General features: G+C 41.0%; 1 protein-coding gene across 6 annotated transcripts in view; it reads left to right on the forward strand.

The window, feature by feature from the left end:
- Positions 1–585: 585 nt before the first annotated feature.
- golga4 (golgin A4) overlaps positions 586–23,739 on the forward strand; it is a 40,429-nt gene continuing 17,275 nt past the window's right edge. Inside the window, exons 1-16 of one of the 6 annotated variants that reach the window (XM_061691016.1) lie at positions 586–796; positions 1,542–1,619; positions 2,243–2,275; positions 6,834–6,935; positions 14,936–15,004; positions 15,115–15,441; positions 15,517–15,564; positions 15,642–15,698; positions 15,816–15,914; positions 18,294–18,420; positions 18,516–18,706; positions 21,987–22,070; positions 22,711–22,858; positions 22,946–23,124; positions 23,264–23,362; positions 23,456–23,611. In XM_061691016.1, the coding sequence (XP_061547000.1) occupies positions 719–796; positions 1,542–1,619; positions 2,243–2,275; positions 6,834–6,935; positions 14,936–15,004; positions 15,115–15,441; positions 15,517–15,564; positions 15,642–15,698; positions 15,816–15,914; positions 18,294–18,420; positions 18,516–18,706; positions 21,987–22,070; positions 22,711–22,858; positions 22,946–23,124; positions 23,264–23,362; positions 23,456–23,611 (1,875 nt within the window). In that variant the 5' untranslated portion in view covers positions 586–718. The remainder of the gene's footprint in view (positions 797–1,541; positions 1,620–2,242; positions 2,276–6,833; positions 6,936–14,935; positions 15,005–15,114; positions 15,442–15,516; positions 15,565–15,641; positions 15,699–15,815; positions 15,915–18,293; positions 18,421–18,515; positions 18,707–21,986; positions 22,071–22,710; positions 22,859–22,945; positions 23,125–23,263; positions 23,363–23,455; positions 23,612–23,739) is intronic. The other 5 variants (XM_061691017.1, XM_061691019.1, XM_061691018.1 and 2 more) reach the window with 5 other exon arrangements.

Genomic DNA, 23,739 nt, shown 5'->3' on the forward strand with positions numbered 1-23,739 from the left:
TAATCAACATTATATCTTGATAAAACCCTCCAACTGCTTATCATTCGGCAAAAGTAGAAAACAAAAGTCATACATCAGACATGAAGCAGATGCATTTTGTATACTTGAGCATGGCACATTAACTGCAGCATGGTGCAGGAGAGCTCATTCACTCAGCCATTAACCACCCATTGTTCATACCCACTGTGCCAAGCTCTCATACATCAAAGTCTTATGTATAGGCACAATATAAGAGTTAAAGGCTTAATGTAATTCCTATAGGGGCCCAAAAATGACTTGCAGTGTCATGTTTTTTCAACACAAAGAAGTCAGACAGTTTCCAGAGGGACATGTTCAAATAAAATCATTTTCTTTGGCACTAACATCTTGGGCCGATTTATTAATATCCAAGGACATGATGACTCAGATGAAGAGGAAAAGTACAAACGTTGTTAAATCTCCGCCCAGGGCGTTTTCTTTTCTTTTTTTTCTTTTCTTCCAGTTTTGCTGGGTGGCGCTGTGGCTCACAAGACAGCCGGGACTTGTCCTTTAAATCTCTGACGTAGCAGTTTTCCTCCACGTTGGCCGCGCATGCGCAGAATGCCTTGTCACCTGCGCGAACAGGGAAGTCAAACAAGAAGCACTGGATGTGACATCAAAACACTTCTCCGAACAATATTCGTCCTTTGCTCGTCAACCTTTTTTTTTTTTTTTTTTTTAGCAACCACGACGAGACAAGATGTTCAAAAAACTCAAGCAGAAGATAAACGAGGAGCAGTCGCCGCAGAGAAACGCGCAGACTCCCCAACAGGGCCAGGTTAGTTGTTGTGCCGTTGGGAGCTAACTAGCGAGGCTAACATCTGTTCACTGTGTGGACTTCTGGCCTTTGCTAGCTATCGAAGGGCAACGTGTTCGTGGCAGAGGGATTTTTATTTTGGTTATCTCCCTTACTAAGCTCCTTAAGACGTAAATGTTTCATCACAAGCAGTATTTTTAGATCCCCTGCTGCTCGTAAGCGTTAGCAGCATGCTAACAACTCTCAAGCTGACTTAGAAGCAGCTCTGAAAGTTATTTTCTAGTTTGGATTGCACCAGGAAAAACCTGTAACTGTTCAGTTTTGCTGTTTTTAAGTTCCTGGCAGTGACTGACGATCGAGAGGATACGGGGCTGGGGCTTATGCGTACATGGGCGTGACTGTGCTGCTGTCAGTGAGCATCAAGTGGATTTCAGATAGCAGCTTTATTTGGCACATTCAAATCCAGTCGGTGCACGACAAATGTCTGCACAAAAGTATGCAATAAGACAAGCGCAAAAACCTCAGTGCATAATATTGACAGTATCAAGGGCGTTGGCAGATGATAATATAAAGTGATATGTAAACACAGCTGCAGAGCTTCTGTTCGTCGGTAGGAAACAGATTTCTTCCAATTGGTTGAACTGTTCATATGTTTCTTAAATTGGTTTGAAAAAGAACAAATCAATTAATTGATTATTAAGTGCAAAGCTGAAGAGACGGAACAACCTGTTTTTTTTCTTTCATTGTTATTATTTTTTAATACCAGATGGGCTCCGGAGAACGTCGGAGCAGCGAAACCCACCCATTTTACCATGACGGTGTTCCCTCTCCCGGTGACAGAGAGGTGAGCATGATGATGATATCTGATAGATGGAGAAAGCTATTTATAATATCTCTCCCGTTTTCTGTGTAAGATCCAATCTGTGTAATGCTCCAATCCCCCTTAATGACAACCCCCCCAGCTAATAAATGTAACCCGGCGCCTCTGCAGTGCTTAAACCTTTCACTGATGCAGCCATTGAATCGTTTCACGACTTATCCTCAATCATTGAAATAGCTCCACAGTATGTTGCTCAGTTAATAGCTTTTCATTATTTTATGTATCACAGCTCTTCATTATTTTAACCTTGATGACAATATTCATAATGACTTCCCGCTGCTGCAGAGCAGGATTTATAGTAATCAAAAGCCAAATGCTTAATAGAGACTCTTATGTTTGACTTTATAAAATGAGACCAATCATAAAAAATATTATTTAACAAAGCTTGCTAATATCAGTGGATGTGCAACATTTTTTTCCATTTGTACCATAACCACCCAGAAGGTTTCTGAATTGGCAGCAGTGGAAAGGATGGTTAAATGATGCAGAACAGACCACCTTTTAGTGTATATTTTTATATTAATAATTAATGCAACCTCAAGTGATTTCTTTCCCTGTTGAGTTGTTGTATTTTCTTTTCTTCCTAGCAGTCTCAGTTTGAGGATACAGACAAGACTGAGGTAGATGATGGTAGAATGTTGCAGCTTCCAGCTAATAAGACCTTTACCTGCAGAACGTTTGCATTAGTCCTGTTTTCATAATAGGTAATCTACACCAAACATTAGATAAGTGACAGTCCCCCTAATAATGATCCGATTCTATTTTCATATATCCTGGGGAAGACAACTGTAGTTTAGGTCCTCCAGCCATCCATTTTAAAGTGTCTCATAATGGCAGCTTCATTTTCACCTTGCAAATCTCAAAGTTTGACTTCTTTGTGAGTGTGTTTTCATCTTTATCTCTGAAGGAAGAATTGGTTGATTCTTGTACTTTTCCTAGAATAATTGCCTATTTGCAGCTCAAGTATGACAACGATCAATATTGTCTTTCTTGCGGCACGGTAGACAACTGGTTAGAGGGTCTGCCTCACAGTTCTGCGGACCGGGGTTCAAATCCCGGCCCCGCCTGTGTGGAGTTTGCATGTTCTCCCCGTGCCTGTGTGGGTTTTCTCCGGGCACTCCGGTTTCCTCCCGCATCCGAAAAACATGCATGGTAGGTTAATTGAAGACTCTAAATTGCTCGTAGGTGTGAATGTGTGCGCGAATGGTTGTTTGTTTATATGCGATTGGCTGGCAACCAGTTCAGGGTGTACCCCGCCTCCTGCCCGTAGATAGCTGGGATAGGCTCCAACACTCCCGCAACCCTTGTGAGGATAAGCGGCTCAGAAAATGGATGGATGGAATATTGTCTTTTCTGCTCAGACTTCAAATGTTTTACTCTAGGCCAAATTAAATAAGGAATTTAAGCAGCTGATTTTTATCCATCTTGAAGACCACACACTTGGATGTTAAACTGTTACTCGTGGCATTAACATTTACAAGTTCATATTCCTGCTTCTGTTTTGTTTTTCTTGCTCTTTCATTCTTGCTTACCATCCCCTCCAAAAGTATTTGAACGGCGATGTCAATTGCTTTGTTTTTTGTTTTTTCTATACTGAAGACATTTGAGTTTCAGATAAAAAAAAAATTAATATGAGACAAAAGTTCAGCATTCTAGCTTTCACTTCATGGTATATACATCTAGATGTGTTAAACAACTCAGGACAGAGCACCTTTTGTTTGAAGCCACCCACTTTTCAAGTGAGCAAAAGTATTGGAACAGACTATTAAATTAACTTAAACATTTTATATTTGGTGACATAACCCTTACTTGCAATAACTGCATCAAGCCTTTTTTACCCCTGACGAAGTCCTTTGTTGTGTTGGCAGTGTGTTTTGGGTCTTTGCCTTGTTGCACGATGAAGCTTGATGATGCATTTTCTGTAAACTGCCAGAGAAAATTGTTTTGTAGACTTCAGAATTCATTCTCCTGCTACCATCATGAGTTACATAATCAATAAAGACGAGTGAACCCGTTCCAGAAGCATCCATGCAAGCCATGACATTACCTCCACCATGCTTCACAGATGAGCTTGTGTGTTTTGGATCATAAGCAGATCCTTTCTTTCTCCATACTTTGGCCTTTCCATCACTTTGGTAGAGGTTAACCTTGGTCTCATCAGTCCAGAAAACCTTGTGTACTTCTTTGCAAAATCCAATCTGCCCTTCTGATTCTTTTTTCTTATGAGTGGTTTGCATCTTGTGGTATTGCCTCTATATTTCTTCTCTTCTTCGAACAGTGGATTGTGATACCTTCACCTCTGCCCTGTGGAGGTTGGCAAACCATTTTGTCTGGCAATTTAAAGGAAAAATGCATCCAAACTAATCATCATGCAACAAGACAATGACTCAAAACACACTGCTAACACAACAAAGGACTTCATCAAGGGTAAAAAGGGGATGGTCTTAGACTGGCCAAGTCCATCACCTGACCTTAACCCAATAGAGCATGTATTTTACCTCGTGAAGAGGAGACTGAAGGGAGAAACCCCCAGAAACAAACAAGAAATGAAAGAGGCTGCACTGAAGTCCTGGAAAGGCATTTCAAATGAAGAATGCAACAGTCTGGTGAAGTCAGTTGGTCGCAGGCTTGATGCAGTTCTTGAAAGTAAGGGTTATGCAACCAAATATTAAATGTTATTCACTTTGTTAATTTAATCATCTGTTCCAATACTTTTGCTCATTTGAAAAGTGAGTGGCTTCAAACAAAAGGTGCTCTGTCCTGAGTTGTTCAACACATCTAGATGTAAATATTATGAAATAAAAGCTGGAATTCTGAACGTTTGTCTCATATTCATCTTTTGATCTGAAACCCAAATGTCTTCAGTATACAACAAAAACAAAGGAATTCACCTTGGCGTTCCAATACTTTTGGAGGGGAATGTATATGGTGGAGCTTCTATGGTCGAACACTGTCCTTTACAAAATGCTGGATGGCTTCCAATTAGTTTCTTTCAAAACAGTTTTTCTCAGAGAAATAAACAAAACAGAAAAAAAATCGGTTCCAGTATCAAACTGTGACCATAACTATCAGTGTAAAATTAACCATACCATAGGCAAGTTCTAAGTGACAATGGGGGGTGGGGGTGGGGGTTAAGCCTTAAAGGTCCCATGCCATCCGATTTTTAAAATTATTTTTGGTAAATTTTGATCTCCTTTTATCGGGTTTGCAATATACACTATATTGGCAAACGTATTCACTCACCTGCCTTGACTCACATGATTTTAAGTGATAACCCATTCTTAAGCCACATGTGAACGAATACTTTTGACAATATCGTGTTAATTTAGGTTGGAAATGCCCTTTTTCAGCTATTCAAGTTGGTCTTCTCTGCCTGGCTGTTGAAACAGCTGGATTTCTCATTAATATGCGACATGTAAAAGCTGTGCTCTGATTGGATCTTCCCTAATTTAAATAGGGAAAATAGCTTGGCTCTGATTGGTCCATATCACGGCGTCTGCTATCGTCTAGAAGACACCTTGGGGCGGCCATACATTGATAGTGATCTCGCATCCTTCGATGAAGCCTCGCGTCCCTCACAAGATGTTTGATCGCGGGGTTATTTATACATACTGAACGCGCATTTGCTTCATTTGCGCCACATTGATATGCTCCTCCCACCTCGGTCCTTTTCAGCAGGTTGAAGGTGTGCTGCGAGCGGGCACAGCCAGCACGACAAAGTCACCCTGGCTGGTTCCTTTTGATATTTCCCCCCCCCCCATTTCTACTCTCCATTCCAGCCCCTCTGCCTCGCAACCCTCGCAGTCAGAGACGAGCCACCACAGCAGCCAGCGGGACGCCCGTCCCTGTTACTATCATTGTGAAGCACAATTCACCATGCGTTGGATTGTTGGCCCACTAATAAGAGATGTGACGTGAAAGGGGACCTGGATGAAAATAAAAAGGGGGGGGGGGATATTTTGAGGTTATGCTTGTCACAACATTGGAATTGAACTTGCCGTGATGATCATCACTGGTGACAATGAATGCAAGCTTCCCTGTTTCATATGAGTGGGTGGGTACCAACCACGAAGTGGGCAAGTTCTTGAATAACGAGTTAACTTTTAACGTCACAAATACATGAAAATCTGTTCTGGTCATTTCCCAAGCCTTATGTGTTTATCATCTTTGGCATTCCATCGACAAACCGCGTAGATGGCAAATTTAAACCATGTCATAGACTAATTTTGACCTATATTATGCATAAAACAGGATTGGATGGGTTCTGATGTCACGGGACCTTTAAAAAGAATAAAATGGTCTTAATTTTATTAAAAACAAATGTATATAAAAAAAAAAAATTATAAAAAAATTATTATAAAAAAAATACATTTTTCAAGAATGCTTAGCACATTTGCCTTTGTTACAGTCACACAAGTTTAAAAGTAAATTTCTGTAAAATGTAAACTGAATAAGAAAAGCAATTTTCTCAGGCTATTCCATCATTTGAAATAAAGAAAGGCAAAGAAGAATTAAATCCCACGCTTGATAATTGCTCAACTGACATCTCATGAGGTTCACTGATGCGCAATATGCTGACATTTCACATGATGGCTGTTTACGCTAAGGCTTGGGTGCGCAAACGATGCAGTCCACTCAGTTCTTTAATCTAGCCCACCAAGCATTTACATGATCAAGAGTCCTGCAGTATTTGTATTATGTAATTTAGCTATTTTTTTCTGAAAACGTGTTAATCTGTATTTATAAATTTATTTTTTATCATTAAATAAAGGGTTAATTGATTTATTATAAACAATTAATGGAAATAAATTTGGAAAATAAATTAGTTATTTATTTTTCAAAACCTTGGATAATTAATTATGATTACAAAATTAAGGTATTATTCCAATTGAGCCCTGGCCCTTCTATCTGTTTTAAAAATCTAATTTGAGCAAGAATGCTTCTGCACCCCTCCTGTAAAGACAAAAAAAAGTCAAATTATTAATTGCACAACTTCAGAGGCATTCGACTGTCGAGGTTTCGCTGTAGCTGTAACCAAATTCCCACTCTCTATCGCTGTCTTTCTCTCACACTCCGCTCAGCGCTGTTCCACTCTCATGGTGTTGTTTTCTCTCATTGCTCTCTGTGTTCCTCTCCTCCCCCCCACCTTTCGGCCCATAACCGCACTGACGGAGTCAGGTGCTGGCCGGGATGATAGCAGAGCCCGCTTTTCTCTCTGAGTATACTATCTTTGCTCTGGACCATTCAAAACGACCCAAAACGGCCCAGGTAGCCAGTGTGGTGAGTTTGTCCTCACGTCCTGCCTCTTCTTCCTCCGCATCGCTCCTCCTCCTCCTCCTCCTGCTCTGGTCCTTCCTCCTGATTCTGTCCCTGTTGGGGAAACTGGTACTGGGTTACCGGCCCATTTAGGGAGGTCTTGTTCCTTGCTGTTCTTTTACCCGTTTCCTTTTGGATTTAGCAACAAGAAGGCATCTCCTGTTAATGCTACCTCTGCATCTGATGAAAGTTATGGTTTATATTGTGGTATAGAAGCCTGTCTGCTTTCTGTTTTATGCCCTTCTGTTACTACCTGTCACAAAATGTGCCCTTTGTCTTTTACACTTTGTTGCCTGCCTTCTTTAGACCCCATTACAGCATCCTCTTTGGTTGCCTGATAGACCTTGACCCCTTCTCATTGCAACTCTGTTTATTGAGAATGGAGAGTTTATATATCATGAGCTTTGCTGTCTGGCTTTTTAAGCAGTAAAATTCTTATTTTCTGTCCATTTTGAAAGTAAATTTTTAGAAGTTAATAAATACAGCAGAGCTTTCTAAATTTTGTTTGTTATTGTTGTTTTACTTTGCTGGAGGTGTTTGTAATATTTTGCCCCTCTCGAGTGGCTAAACAGGCCAACCAAAATAATAAGTCATTACTTAAATTACAAAGTATTTGTGTCTCTAGAAGGTCATTCTGTTGAAATTATGTTCAGACACTGCGGCATTCATAACATTTGTAAGCTATTTGCTTTGTAAACTATTTTCGGATTCTAAATATCCAATTAATTTAAAGTTGCTTACCCATTGTCAGGTGTGAATGACTATTTGGAAACTTAACTATTGTTTATGCTACAAACAGCAACCACAATCAGTTACCTGGCCCTGTGTGAAAAAGTAATTATCCCCCTTGTTAAATCGTGAATTAATTGTCGCTAATCACAATTTTTGGTTAATTTTCACTGATCACACCAAGCCTGATTACCTCCAGACCTGTTCAATCAAGAAATCACTGAAACATAATCTGTCCTGACAAAATCCAGTCGGACAAAAGATCCTTAAAAAGCTTCAACAAAATGACACAGTCGAGAAATAAAATAATTGACATCTATCTGTGTGGAAAGGGTTACAAAACACATTTTCAAAGCTTTAGGATTCCAATGAACCATAGGGAGAGACATTATCCTCACATGGAGAAAACATAGAACGGTGGCGAACCTTCCAAGGAGTGACCAGCCTACTAAGATTAACCCAAGAGAACAGCAGTGACTCATCCAGGAGGCCACATAGGAACACAGGACAGCTTCTTAAGAGCTGCAGGCCTTCCTTGCCTCAGTTTAGGCCAGTGTTCTTGACACAACAATAAGGAAGAGACTGGGCAAAATTGGGATCCATGGCACCATTCCAAAACAAAAACCACTACTGACCAAAAGGAACACAAAGGCTCGTCTTACTTTTGCAAAAAAAACAACAACAAAAAACCTGAATGATTCCCAAGACTTTTGAGAGAATATTATATGGACTGACGAGATGAAAGTTGAGCTTCTTTCAAGGTGTGTGTCTCATTACGTCTGGCGTAAATGTAGCACAGCATTTCAGAAAAAGAACATCATACCAACAGTCAAACATGGTGGTGGTAGTGTCATAGTCTTGGGTTTCTTTGCTCCGTCAAGACCTGGACAACTTGCTGTGATTAATGGAACCATGAATTCTGGTCTTTATCAAAAAATCTTGAAGGAGAATGTTCAGCCACCAGTTTGTGACCTCAGGCTGAAGCACACTTGGGTTATGCAGCTGGATAATTATCCAAAATACACCAGCAAGTCAACTTCTGAATAGCTTAAAAAAAAAACAATGAAGGTTTTGGAGTGGCCTGGTCAAAGTCCAGACTTGAATCCAATTGAAATGCAGTGGCATAACCTTGAAATTGCCATCCATGCTCAGAAACCCTTAACTTTTGCTGAATTCAAACAATTCTGCAAGGCAGAGTGTGCCATAATATCTCCACAGATATGTGAAAGACTAATTTCCAGTTATAGGAAACCCTTGATTTCAGTTGCTGCTAAGCATGGCCCAACCAGTTATCAGGTTTAGTGGGCCATTATTTTTGCACACAGGGCTAGGTAACTTTGGATCGTTTTTTCCCCTTAAAAAATTAACTCACCATTTATAAAAAAAAAAAAAAAAAAAAAAAAAAAAGGATTTTAAGTTCACCTGGGTTTTATTCGTCTTATTTATAAAAATATAAGAATTTGAGAAGGGGGGCCAATACTTTTCACGGCACTATATACAAAACCCAATTGCAATGAAGTTGGGATGTTGTGTAAAACGTAAATACAAATAGAATACAATCGTTTGCAAATTCTTTTCAACTTATATTCAGTTGAATACACTACAAGATATTTAATGTTTAAACTTTGTTTTTTTTGGTGCAAATATTCACTCATTTTGAATTTGATGCCTGCAACACATTCCCAAAAAGTTGGGACAGAGGCATGTTTACAGTTGTGTTCAATCGCCTTTCCTTTTAACAACAATCAGTAAGCATTTGGGAACTGAGGACACTAATTGTTGATTTGTCGGTGGAGGTCTCATTCTTTCTCATTCTTTGTTTGATGTACAACTTTAGATGCTCAACAGTCTGGGGTCTCCATTGTCATATATTGCACTTCATAATGTGCCAAACATTTTTTAATGGGAGACAGGTCTGGACTGCTGGCTGGCCAGTCTAGTACTCAAAACTATTTTACCACAAAGCCACACGTTTGTAACACGTGGAAAATGTGGCTTGGCATTGTCTTGCTGAAATAAGCAGGGGCATCCCTGAAAAGTATGTTCCTTGGCAGGCAGCATACAGGTATGTTGCTCCAAAACTTGTATGTACCTTTCAGCATTAATGTTGCCTTCACAGGTTTGCAATTTACCTATGCCATGGTCACTAACACACCTCCATACCATCACAGATGTTGGCTTTTGAACTTTGCACTGATAATTGAGATTATCCTTTTCGTCTTTTGCCCAAAGTCAAAGATTTCCAAAAACAATTTGAAATGTAGTCTCGTCAGACTGAGTTAGAGCCCAGAGAAACCTGTGGTGTTTCTGGGCTTTATTGATATATGGCTTTGCTTCGCATGGTAGATTTTTAACTTGCATTTGTAGATGCAGCGATGGACTGTGTTAATTAACAATGGCTGAAGTGTTCCTGGCAATTTCCTTTACACAATGATGCCGGTTTTTAATGCAGTGCTGTCTGAGGAATCGAAGGTCACGGGCGTTCACCGTTGTTTTTTGGCTGTGCCGCTTACCTGCAGAGATTTCACCAGATTGTTTGAAGCCTTTGAAGAGCTCATGGACCATAGATGATGAAATTCCTAAATTCCTTGCAATTGTACGCTCCTAAATGTTGAGACATAATTGTGGCAAGGCACAGATCTGGCCAAGGTTACAAAAAAAATTATGCTGCACTTAAGGTTCCTAAGAGCACAATGGAAGACATTTGGGACGACCAGAACCCTCCCTCGAGCTGGCCGTCCCGCCACACTGAGGAATCGGGGGAGAAGAGCCTTGGTGACGGAGGTAAAGAAGAACCCAAAGATCTCTGTGGCTGAGCTCCAGAGATGCAGTCGGGAGATGGGAGAAAGTTGTAGAAAGTTAACCATCACTGCAGCCCTCCACCAGTCGGGGCTTTATGGCAGAGTGGCCCGATGGAAGCCTCTCCTCAGTGCAAGACACAGGAAAGCCCGCATGGAGTTTGCTAAAAAAACACCTGAAGGACTCCAAGATTGTGATAAATAAGATTCTCTGGTCTGATGAGACAAGATAGAACTTTTTGGCCTTAATTCTAACTGGTATGTGTGGAGAAAACCAGGCACTGCTCTTCACCTGTCCAATACAGTCCCAACAGTGACAGTGAATGGTGGTGGCAGCATCATGTTCTGGGGGTGTTTTTCAGCTGCAGAGACAGGACGACTGGTTACAATCGAAGGAACGGTGAATGCGGCCAAGTACAGGGATATCCTGGACGATAACCTTCTCCAGAGTGCTCAGGACCTCAGACTGGGCCTTAGGTTCACCTTCCAACAAGACAATGACCCTAAGCACACAGGTAAAATAACGGCGTGGCTTCAGAACAACTCCATACCTGTTCTTGAATGGCCCGGCCAGAGCCCTGACTTAAACCCAATTGAGCATCTCGGGAGAGACCTGAAAATGGCTGTCCACCAACGTTCACCATCCAACCTGACAGAACTGCGCAGGATCTGCAAGAAGGAATTGCAGAGGATTCCCAAATCCAGGTGATACACTTGTTGCATCATTCCCAAAAAGACTCATGGCTGTATTAGCCCAAAAGGGTGCTTCTACTAAATACTGAGCAAAGAGTCTGAATACTTACAGCTGTGATATTTCAGTTTTTCTTTTTTAAAAATCTGCAAAAATGTCAACAATTCAGTTTTTTTCTGTCCATACGGGGTGCTGTGTGTACATTAATGAGGGGGAAAAAAGGAACTTAAATGATTTCAGCAAATGGCTGCAATATAACAAAGAGTGAAAAATTTAAGGGGGTCTGAATATTTTCCGTGTCCACTGTATAAATACACTCAGGCTCTGTTCCAAAAAATTGCACTTCTACAAATATTAAAATTTGGCACAGAGGTATAAACAGCTATTAATGCCTTAACAGGCAATATACTGCCAATCAAGTTTTCAGTTGGTTAAGAAAAAGTACCAGGTAGCAGCATTAATGACAACACAAGTACGGTAGATCAATCAATCAATCAAAACAATCAAAACTGCTGAAAGGATTGTCGGTAACCCCCTACCCACCATTGAGGACTTGCACGCTGCCAGAACTAAGACAAGGGCGTGCAAAATCCTCTCGGACCGTCTGCACCCCGGTCACCAGCTCTTCCAGCTCCTTCCCTCAGGTAGGCGCTACCGATCAACGCTAACTAGAACTAGTAGACATTCCAACAGCTTCTTCCCTCTTGCGATCAACTTCTTAAACACCTAACCTATAATTCCATTACAACAAGCTGGCAATTTTTTGACTTGAGTTCGTTGTCACATTTCTGTGGGGCCAATTATTTATTACTTGTGCACTCACTGTAGTTGTCTCGCCATGCTGCACTATTTGCATATACTGGCCACTCATGCCAGAGTAGCATCTGCTCCATTTGCACACTGATTGAGGAGTATCTGTAACATTTGCACAACCGACATTGTCCCAGATGATCGCACTACTTGTCACTTTAAACCGCATACACTCCTTGAAGTCTCAGCGCCCTTTGCACAATGGTCATTGCACCGGACTATTGCAATATTAGTCGTTCGAACTGCTCTAAGTGCTAGAGGACTCTGCATCTTTTTGCACAATTGTTTTTTGTCAATGTCTTTATGTCCCCAAAGTGTTCTGTAAATTGACTGTTTGTTGTACTAGAGCGGCTCCAACTACCGGAGACAAATTCCTTGTGTGTTTTGGACATACTTGGCAAATAAAGATGATTCTGATTCTGATTCTGATTCTGATCAAAGCAACCTGTTTTGAATCAAGATGTGTACTGCTTTTTAAAAGTCTGCAGCCTTTCTTTAAATGAGGCATGCGGCATGCTGAATGCTGCTTTGTCAACATGTTCAGTAGCTACATCGCTTTACAATAGTAATGCTATACTGTATGTAATGTGAGCATATGTGCACCATATTCACGTTTGTATTTGCATTGATGGGCAAAGGGCTCCACAATTGCAAGCTGACAGGAAACGAGATGTCTGACTGTGTTTTTTATTCCAGCTGAAGCAATTCGGTCGGACGGTTGTGTTTAAAATAGGTTTTGTCACTTTGAGGTTTTAAGTTGTGTTCTCTTTGTTGCGACTTCAAACAAATTCGACATACCGGCTCCTTGGCAATAGCGCGATGCCCGTTTTCATCTGGCTTGAATCAAAAATGTTCCCACATCGTCACGGCGGCATTGTTAGGCTTTGGAACTAATTCCATTAACTTTGCAGCTACCGGCTCGCTGTCAAAGTTACTGAGCGCCCGGATTGTCAAATGCACGCAGACACGCACACGGCCAATCAGACGGAAGGTCCTCACTCTTCAGTATCTCTGATTGGTTTAGAGACCATGATAAAACCCATCGGGTCTGCTTTCAAGCTTTTTTTTTTTTTTTTTTTTTTGCTGCACCATTCAGTAATTTGGGCACATATGTGACCAAATTAGTCGTACTCCAGAGTCCTGTCTCGTCCCCAAAAAAACTTCAACATCAATATCATCATCATCAAAACATCATACATCAACATCATCGTACTTTAACATCAACATCATCGTACTTTAGGCGTCCCTGGAAATTTTTGTGCGTCTGAGATGCGGGACGCACATCAAACGAGATCCCTGGGACTATTTGTTCACGAAGTGGTGTGAACAACTGAGCCTTTCAAGGATGCTCCTTCTATCCCCAGTCATGACACTCACCTGTTTTCAATTAACCTGTTCACCAGTGTAACGTTTTAACTTATTTTTTGACCATTCCTCAAATTTCCCAGTCTTTTGTTGTCCCTGTCCCAGCTTTTTTGGAACGTGTTGCAGGCATCAAATTCAAAATGAAAGAATATTTGGGGAAAAAACAATAACCTTCATCAATTTGAACATTTAAATATGTTGTTGTATTCAATTGAATTTATGTTGAAAATAATTTTAAAATCATTGTATTCTCTTTTGTTTTACACAACCTCACAACTTCATTGGAATTTGGGTTTTTATATGTTTATGATTTAGTTTTTTATTGGGAGAATGGTTTTGCTTGCATTGTGGGTAAGTGGGAATTTTATTAGGAAGGCTATTGTAGCAGTGGTGTTCAGTGTTTGGCAGGTAATGATAAAGCTATTCCATACAGAGATCCTGCAAAATTGACACATCAAAGCCATAAAATCCTCCTGTGCCATTCATACAGGACAGTGAAGTGGAATATTTCCACAACTGTGTGCTCTTTTTACACAGCGAGACAGAGAAAGGTGCAAAAATGCCGACTTTTCCAGGTGGTGTTAAAGGGGCTAAAGGTTGCAATGGTCGTGGCAATGCTGTGACTTGTTTCTTCATCCATCCATATCTATCGTGTTCCATCGCCGTCTTATCAAAATGTTTTCATTAGCACCACTCAAACTCTGCAACTGTGTGTGTATTTTTTTTTCATTACCTGATCAAAATGTTCTGGATTATGAATACCAATAGGTTTGAATTCCAAAACATAGAGAGGGCCACTCAGATGGAGACTGTAGATGTTGACACGTTAGAACACACACAGTGAAGTAGTGAGTGCAGCTATACATTTTGAATAAATTAAGTTTCTTTGTTCAGTTTATTATTGTAAAAATAGTAAAACTTGTGTTTCAAATTAAATTCACAAAATTCACAACTTCCTGTTAGCAAATAATGTATTCAAGTTAAAAACCTTTGCACATCGCCAGAAAATTGCTGTTCTTGCAGACCTCTGTATCTAGCACAAACATATCTACTGCACCAAATATGTGAAATAGGATTCTAAAATGTGTCCTGAGGCAAGGAAAGCTTGGAGCTGGACAAGTGAGGAGAGATTAGTTTCCTTTGCTAAATCTGCTTCTAACCAGTTGACTAAACCAGCTTAGCTGCTTAATGTTTAACTTGGCCCAGTTATTATCTTGTGCTCTGTTAATACAATTTCGCTCAACACTACTAAGCATCATTAATTCAAAGGCTGACTCTCCGACTTGAATGTAACGTGTCTGTCTGTTCTTACCTCGTGGCTGTTCAGTTGAGTTTTAACCTTTTTGTTTTGTAGAGATGCCTTCGTTTTGTATCTTTAAACTCCTCAATTCCCCCTGCCCGAGTTGCATGAGGGTGCCCAATGCCCCTGCATTGCTCCTAGCAATACTAATATTGCTCCTTCCAGAGTAATCAGGGAGTCATGCGGGATGTGGATGACTAACTGACCCAGGACACCAGTTCACCCGATATACGCTTACCCACCCTCGTTCTAATACACTTTATCTCTGCAGAGTGCATCTAAAGGGCCAACAAGGTCTTCCAGAGGAGGTATCAATGGGGATGAAAGTGTCTCTCCTCATGTGCGTTAACACACTCTTGCCTATCTTAATATACATATTTCCTTTGAATACAGTTGCTTGTGTCTTCTTGACTTTAAAAATATTTGTCATTTGGACCAACTGTCCTCCAGAGAGAAGAACCACAGTCCTTTGCCCAAAAACTACAGCTAAAGGTTCCCTCAATGGAGTCCATAATTCGGGGTGGTGCCAGTCGGGCTGAACATCTCTTCCGCTCTCCCTCTAAAGAAAGCTTGGTCCAGAGCTCATCGCATGAGTCCTTGACACATTTAGGGGAAAACGAAGTCGCTGGTGCCCCTACATACGACCCACCTTCAGATATTGAGAGCGAGGCTGAGGAGGCATCAGGGAATGCTGAGTCTCTCCCCAAAGAGCAGCTGCTGCACCGTTTGGTCAGACTGGAGGCAAGTCTGGGGAAGTATCGTGGGAAATACTCAGAGGTGAGGCACCTTAAGGTAATTCCATTGTCAACCAGTTGACTGGTTTATTTTTTAACTCCATTATTTACCCTGCAGCTCGTTACTGCATATCGTACAGTGCAACGAGATAAAGATAAAACACAGGTAACATCTTGTAAAATCTGTTATGTTTTTCCTTGAGTAAACCTATTATATATACACGTCTGTTTTCCTTGCCCAAGGCTATCCTCAGCCAGTGTCAAGATAAATCTCTGCGCAGAATTGGAGAACTACGAGAGGTTAGGCTGTATTAAAACATTGTCCATATGAGCAATAGGTTTTTGTGTTTTACATTTGGTTGTTTTGTGATAAGTTTTGTCTGGTTCTGTGAAGTTAAACCATAGAATGATTTTTAGGAGTTACAAATGGACCAGCAGGCAAAGAAACACCTTCAGGAGGAGTTTGATGCAGCACTGGAGGAGAAAGACCAGATGATTACTGTCCTGCAAACTCAGGTAACTGCCTAACCATGTGGGTTGTTGGTCTATTAAAAGGGTAAGGGCAGGGGCACAATTAGTTGTTAAATGTCCGTCTGATGTCAAAGTAGGTCTTCATTTCCTTGTTTTGTATTTTGTTATTGGTAGTTAGGGATGTCCCAATCCAACTTTTTCATTTCCGATCCGATACCGATATTGCAGCCTTGAGTTTTGGCCAATACCGATTATCGGTCCGATCCGATTTCAGCAATAATCATACATAATTATTTTGTAGTATGGAGTGTTAGAAAAGGCTTGGTCAAGTAGTAATCAGCAACAGTAGGTATGAGAAAAACTGACCCTTTTTATTATTAACCAATGGGTTATATAAAGTAACTGCTTGACCTCTGAGGGGCAGTGTGGTGCACGCAATGAGATAACACACTTGCAGTGACAAAGAAAATAGAAGTCACAATCGAATGTTGTTATTGCAACTCGTTTTTCACAGTTTGAAGAATATATGCCAGAGTATTGTGTGACTTGTGTGATTTATTATGACTGTTTGAATGTGTTTATACAGCGTTTGTGTACCAATATTCATTATTTTGATAAATATAAGTGCAGTGAGTTCGATGCTAATTTTTGTTAGCCCGTCAGTTGTGTTTTTTATTCATTGTGTGTTAGCTTTGAGCCAGCGATTTTTGTGAACAAAAATGAAGGAAGAAACTAAATCTGTGATTTATTTGAACAGTCAATAGGTGTAATTCTTTCGTTAAGTCTGTTTAGTTGTACAATGAACTTCAACTGGAGTGTCACTAAATGATTTTAAGCAAGCAATATTCACTCTTACCTACTACTAAGTTGGCACCCTAGCAACTTGTTGTGATCATGTGGGCTCTGCATGCCATCTAGACACTGCTTTATCGAAGTGCTGGAGTGGCGCATGGAATGGACTGCTTGCTGTTAGTAAATACCTGGAGTCACTCTCTTTAAAAACCAAAGACCAAGTCCGAAACCTCGGTGTTCTGATAGCTTCCAACCTGACTTTCAACAGTCATATCAAATCAATTACTAAAACAGCCTTCTACCATCTGTAGAACATATCCAGAGTGAAGGATTGCATGTGTCAAGCAGACCAGGAGAAGCTCATCCATGCTTTTACCTCAAGTATACTTGACTATTGTAAAGGTCTTCTGACTGGACTCTCTAAAAAGAGCATTAAACAGCTGCAGCTCATTCAGAATGCTGCAGCTCGGGTTCTGACCAGAACAAAGAAGTCAGAGCATATTACTCCAATTCTAAAGTCTTTACACTGGCTTCCAGTCAGCTTGAGAATAGATTTTAAAGTTCTCCTACTGGTCTATAAATCACTAAATGGTTTAGGTCCTGAATACATGAAATAAATGCTAATGGTATATAAACACAGTAGGGCTCTGAGATCGACAGACTCAGGTCAAATAGTGGAGCACAGAGTCCAAAGCAAACATGGTGAAGCCTCATTTAGCTATTATGCTGCACACAAATGGAATAAGTTGCCAACAGAAGTGACGTCAGCCACATGTGTGCAAGTTTTTAAGTCCAGGTTAAAAACTCTTCTTTTTTCTCCATGCTTTTTAGAGCATTTCCACTTTTAAATGATACTTGTTGCACTGTACGCTGTTTTAATTGTATTTAATTTTTTTCTCTTTTTTTAAAAAATGTTTATAAGCTGTTTTTTTTCTTTCTTTTGAAATGTTAGATTTATTTAAGATGAAATTGCCCATATCTTTGAATGTGAGTGTGAATGGTTGTTTATCTGTGCTCTGGGCTGTGTGATTGACTGGCAACCAGTCCAGGGTGTATCGCGACTCTCACCCCAAATTCATATAGGCACCACCTCTTCCGCGACCCTAATGAGGACACGTGATAGAGAAAACGGGTGGATGGTTGGCATGATAACTGATTGTTGTGATCAACAAATTAATCCTCCATCCACCTTCCGAACTGCTTATCCTCACTAAGGTCGCAGGCATGGTGGAGCCTATCCTAGCTATCTTTGGTCGAGAGGCAGAGTACACCCTGAACTGGTTGCCAGCCAATCGCAGAGCGCATATAAAGAAGCAACCATTCACACTCACATGCATACCTACGAGCAATTTAGTCTTCAATTAACCTAGCATGGATTGTTTTGGGATGTGGGGGGAAACCAGAGTACCCGGAGAAAACCCACCCAGGCACAGGGAGAACATGGAAACTCCACACAGGGGAGGCCAGATCTGAACCGGATCCTAAGAACTGTGAGGCAGATGTGCTAACCAGTCCTCCACCCTCAACAAATTAATATTTTAAACCATCCATCCAGAGATAGCATTGGGCCAACTTAATTTATTAAAACAAGTAAAACTTTTAGTAACAAATTAATGAGTCTCTTTGAAACAGGTTGCTCTGCTAAGGAAACGAGTTCAAGGAGTCGCTGAGGGTGAGCTGCCCATTTCTTCAAATGCAGCACAGACCGAATCCACAAGCCCTTCAAAGGACCATGAAGTGGAGCCTGAAATACCTGAGGGTGTGCATTCCTTTTATCTTTGTGAAATAAATGAACAGTATTCAGTTTGTGTTTAAATATAAACCTTTTAATTGGGGCATTCTATTTTTTGACAGAAGAGGGGGTCAGTGATCCAGCTAAACTAATGGAGGCTTTGCAGAAGAGAGTGAAGAGGCAAGAAAACTTACTGCACAAGTGCAAAGAAATGATACGTATACACAAGGAGCGCAGCGCCCACATTAGTAGTGAGAACGAAACTCTGCAAGAGCAGCTGCAGGAGAGACTGCAAGAACTGGAAAAGATGAAGGTGGTTTACTTGTTTTCGCTTTTCATGAAATGCAGACACGTGTACAGTGTTGTGAAAAAGTATCTCAAATTCTTAGATTTCAGACAAATATAACCCAAGTGAACTTAAAATGCTGTTTTTAAATGGTGATTTAATTTATGTGTGTCCCAATGATCCTAGGAGCTAAGTTGTCTAGGGGTTTATGCCCCTGACACGGTCACCCATAGCAAACAGGTCCTAGGTGAGGGACCAGACAAAGCACAGCTCCAACGACCCCTATGATGATTGAAAACAGGAAAATGTTGCCCGGACACAGGTCAACGGGGCAAGGGTGGGGGGGGTGGGTCCCGACTGTTGTTTGTGCCTATGCACCAAACAGCAGTTCACCTGGTGGTGAGTTGGCTCCGATGGTGGGGGAAGATGCTGGTCCGACCTGGCAGGCCCAAACTTATTGTAACGAACCCGTTGGTGGACACCAACGGTGAGGGATGCCGTCAAGCTGAAGAAGGAGTCCTATCGAGCCTTTTTGACCGAAAGAACAAGATCCCCGGATACAAGCGGCCGAAATGAGTTTCCTCCGCAGGGTGTCCGAGCTCTCCCTTAGAGAGAGAGAGAGTGAGAAGCTCGGTCATCCGCGAGGCACTCGAGTAGAGCCGCTGTGCCGCCACATTGAGAGGAGCCAGATGAGGTGGCTAGGGCATCTGATTAGGATGCCTCCTGGACGCCTCCCTGGTGAGATGTTCCGGGCATGTCCCTCCGGGAGGAGACGCCGGGGAGAGACTATGTGGAGTCTCCCAGCTGGCCCGGGAGTCAGTATGTGGAGTCATAGTCTCTCCAGCTGGAGAGACTATGTCTCCCAGCTGGCCCGGGAACGCCTCGGGATCCCCCGGAAGAACTGGATGAAGTGGCTAGGAAGAGGGAAGTCTGGGCTTCCCTGCTAAAGCTACTGCTCCCGTGAGACGACCTTGGATAAGCGGAAGAAAATTGATTAATGGATGGATTTCATTTATTAAGGAAAAAAATTTAAATATTCAAAGTTACCTTGCCCTGTGTGAAAAAGTAATAGCCCTAAACCTAATAACGGGTTGGGCCATCCTCAGCAGCAACAACTGAAATAAGCGTTTTCTGTAAATGGCAATGAGGCTTTCACATCTCTGTGGAGATATTTTGCAACACTCTTCCTTGCAGAATTGTTTGAATTCAGCAAAAATGAATGGTTTTCGAGCATGAACGGGCTTTTCAAGGCATGCCACTGCATTTCAATTGGATTCCAGTCTGGATTTTGACCAGACCACTCCAAAGCCTTCATTTTGTTTTTTTTTGTAAACCATTCAGAAGTTGACTTGCTGGTGTATTTTGGATCGTTATCCTGCTGCAGAACCCAAGTGCACTTCAGCTTGAGGTCACAAACTGATGGCTGAGCATTCTCCTTCAGGATTTTCTGTTAAAAAGCAGAATTCCTGGTTCCATCAATCACAGCAAGTTGTCCAGGTCCTGAAGGAGCTAAGAAGCCCAAGACCATCACATTACCACCACTATGTCCAACTGTTGGCATGATTTTCTTCTTCTGAAATGCTGTGCTACATTTACATCTGATGTAACGAGAGACACACCTTCCAAAAAGCTCAATTTTCGTCTAGTCAGTCCATATAATATTCTCCCAAAGGTCTCGGGAATCATTCAGATGTTTTTTTGCAAAAGTAAGACAATGAGCCTTTATGTTCTTTTTGGTCAGCAGTGGTTTTCGACTTGGAACTCTGCCATGATGGCATCCATGGCAGAGTTGGCCAGTCTCTTCCTTATTGTTGTGTCAGGAACACTGACCTTAACTGAGGCAAGGGAGGCCTGCAGTTCTTTAGAAGTTGTCCTGAGTTCCTTTGTGGCCTCCTGGATGAGTCATTGCTGTTTTCTTGGGGAAATCTTTGTGAGGATATTGGCTCTCCCTATGGTTCGCTGGAATCCTAAAGCTTTAGAAATGGCTTTTGTAACCCTTTGCAGATTGATAGATGTCAATGACTTTATTTCTGGACTGTTCTGGAATTTCTTTGGATTGTCTCATTTTGTTGCAGCATTTTCAGATCTGTTGTCCGACTTGATTTTGTCCGGACAGATTCTGTTAAGTGATTTCTTGATTGAACAGGTCTGGAGGTAATCAGGCTTAGTTATGATCAATGAAAATGAACCAAATATTGTGATTGGCCACAATTAATTCATGATTTAACAAGGAGGTAATTACTTTTTTACACAGGTTACGTTGAATATTTTTTTTCCTTAATAAATGAAATCACCATTAAAAAACAGCATTTGAAGTTCACTTGGGTTACATTTGTCTGATATTTGTTTGATGATCTTAAACAAGTGGGGTAAATATGCAAAAATATAAGAATTTGAGAAGGGGGCTAATACTTTTTCATGACACTTGTATACATGTACTGTATTCCCATTACCTTTAGTGTATAAAATCAAGCACCTCCTATCCACTCTGGCTTTGCAAACATTTTTGAAAGAATGGGTCACTCTGAATAGCTCATATAGCACATGTCAGAGTTACAATTTAGTTTGTGAAATTTGTTCATTAGCATCCAAAAATATTTCCCCACAAAATATATCTTTCAAGTTTAAGTAAAGCCAATCAATCCAGTAATTTATGGTTTCTTGAAAAGGGATCTCCGAGGTGGGTGCCATTATCTCATTGACACAGTGTGTGTATTGCTGTGTTGCTCAGTCTGAACATCTCTGGGTTCAGCTCCAAGAAGTTTGCTAATGGAATGTTACTGTGACATGTCTGCATCATTGTTTTTCTAAATTTCACAACATTTAGCTTCAGTGGAATGACAGGATTGCTTGGCATTTCTCGGATGTTTCCCAGTGTCTCAAAACAAACAGCAGATGATCTTGCAAGAACTGTGACAAAGGGCAGTTTGACTGCATCATTATAGTATTTTAAAAAAAGATTTCTATCAGTACTCTGCACTATTAGTTTAGGTCTCAATGCTCATAAGCTTGAAGTTAGTATCAGTCCTGTCTGCATCTATATAGTAGCCACTGGTTATGCAGCAGTGGTAGAAATACATTGCTTCTACAAGCCACTACCACTAAACTGGACTGTAATTTGGGTCACCTTGTTGGGTTTAACTGGTCTTTAACAGCAGTTTGGCTTGTGTAATAGGCGTTGTGGATGGTGGAGCAATGTGAGACATATCAGAACAAGATTTATAGTCCAAAGATCAAACGTGAGTGTGAATAATTTGGGTAGCTTTGACAATTAGACTATTTGTTTTTGTACATGATTTGTTTGTAGGAGCTGCACACAACGGAGAAGTCTAAGCTGATCAATCAGTTGCGTGATGTCAAGAACCAAAATGAACAGCTGGAGCAGGACAAGGTGGGTGTGAGGTTATTTTATTCTTAAAGGTGCCATATTTTACCAAACTAACTTTTTCTAGTATTTGAGATTGAATATTGGCTCTATGGTGCCTCAATAAATGTGAAATATTAACTAACATTGTCCACACATTCCTGAGTTCCAGACATTTTTCTGCCAAGAGGTCTGAAATCAGGTCATTCAAATTTCTCGCGCTTATGCACGTCACTAGCGAAGATCTCCGCCTACGTCTCTGCTCCCAAGCCAGCGGTGTCAACAAAACAAAGACGTGGGCTCTTCAGGTAGTGAGGGTTGGGTCTTCTACACGGTCGCAATCAATCAGAGAAAAGGGGGTGGTATTAGCCAAATATAGACAAAGCGGATACAATACTAGGTCAAATAGAAGTAGCTGTCAGAGTGGCCTTTTTGGGATACCAAGGTGTTTTATTTCAAATGAAATTGACACTTTTATACTAAGTCCATGTTAGAGAGTCACTCTATGGGGGTCTAAATGGCCAAAATATGGGACCTTTAAAGATTTAAGTTTAATCTCCAAAGTCCAATACTGTTTATTTAATTCCTGTTTTCTTTCATATATTTTTCCAAACACTAAATTTGAGACAACTCTCTTCAAAGCATTACTGATGTCAATTAAATTTAGGGTATGGTGATTGCTGAGACAAAGCGGCAGATGCATGAGACTCTGGAAATGAAAGAAGAGGAGATTGCACAGCTCCGGTCCAGGCTCCAGCTGGCTCATACCCAGAATGAAGAGCTACAGGACCAGAAGGAAAAGGCTGAGAAATCAGGTGAGACAAATTAGTTCCTGTGATTGCAAACTGTTGGACTGCACTAATAATCTATTCATGTATTTATTATTCATGCATTTATTGTAGCATTTGAAGAGCTTGAAAGGGCATTGGGTTCAGCACATAGAGCTGAGGAAGCAAGAAAGCAGCTGCAGATTCAGATGGAGGAGCAAATGAGTGAAGCGGAAAGAGTCAATGAAGAAGAGAGGAAGAGTTTGCAGCAGGAGCTCACACGGGTCAAACTGGAGGTTGTCACAATCATGAAGGTCAGAGCATGATATCTGCACAATATTGTTCTATACAGTTCCATCCACCCTTCCAATTTCACCTGACTGCACCTCCCTCCACATTTTGATAAAAGCAATTGTAAAAAATGTGAACAGGCTCTATTTTTCTTAACATTAGAAATCATCTGAAGAAAGGGTGGCCAACATGCAACAATCTCATAGTGAAGCCCTGGCTGCCAAAGAAGAGGAGATAAGTGGCAGAATAAGGAAAGCTGTGGTAGGTGCCAATGTTTGTCATTTGCGCAAAATAAATTCCAATGATTCCCAATAGCATGTCAACATGCCATTGGATTGCTGCTTTGGTTTTCAGGAGCAGTATAAAGAGGAGTTTGTTCAGCTAATCAAGGAAAAAGAGCAGCAGGCATCTCTGGCTCTGGAGGATGCAGAGTTACAGAAGACAGCTCTTATTGCAGAGGGCGAGAATAGCGTTAAAGAGATGCTTAAAGAGCTGGAAGTAGCAAAAACTGTGAGTTCTGTTTTTTTGATAGCCCATTTTAAATATTGTGACATGTTAACACTGACCCTTTTAAGCGGGACAAGGCTCAAGTACTCTATATGGATTAAAGCACAGAGGCTCAACTTTTGATTCAGATT

Source organism: Phycodurus eques, chromosome 11 (assembly GCF_024500275.1).
Source record: "Phycodurus eques isolate BA_2022a chromosome 11, UOR_Pequ_1.1, whole genome shotgun sequence".
In the NCBI taxonomy this organism is placed as follows: domain Eukaryota; kingdom Metazoa; phylum Chordata; class Actinopteri; order Syngnathiformes; family Syngnathidae; genus Phycodurus; species Phycodurus eques.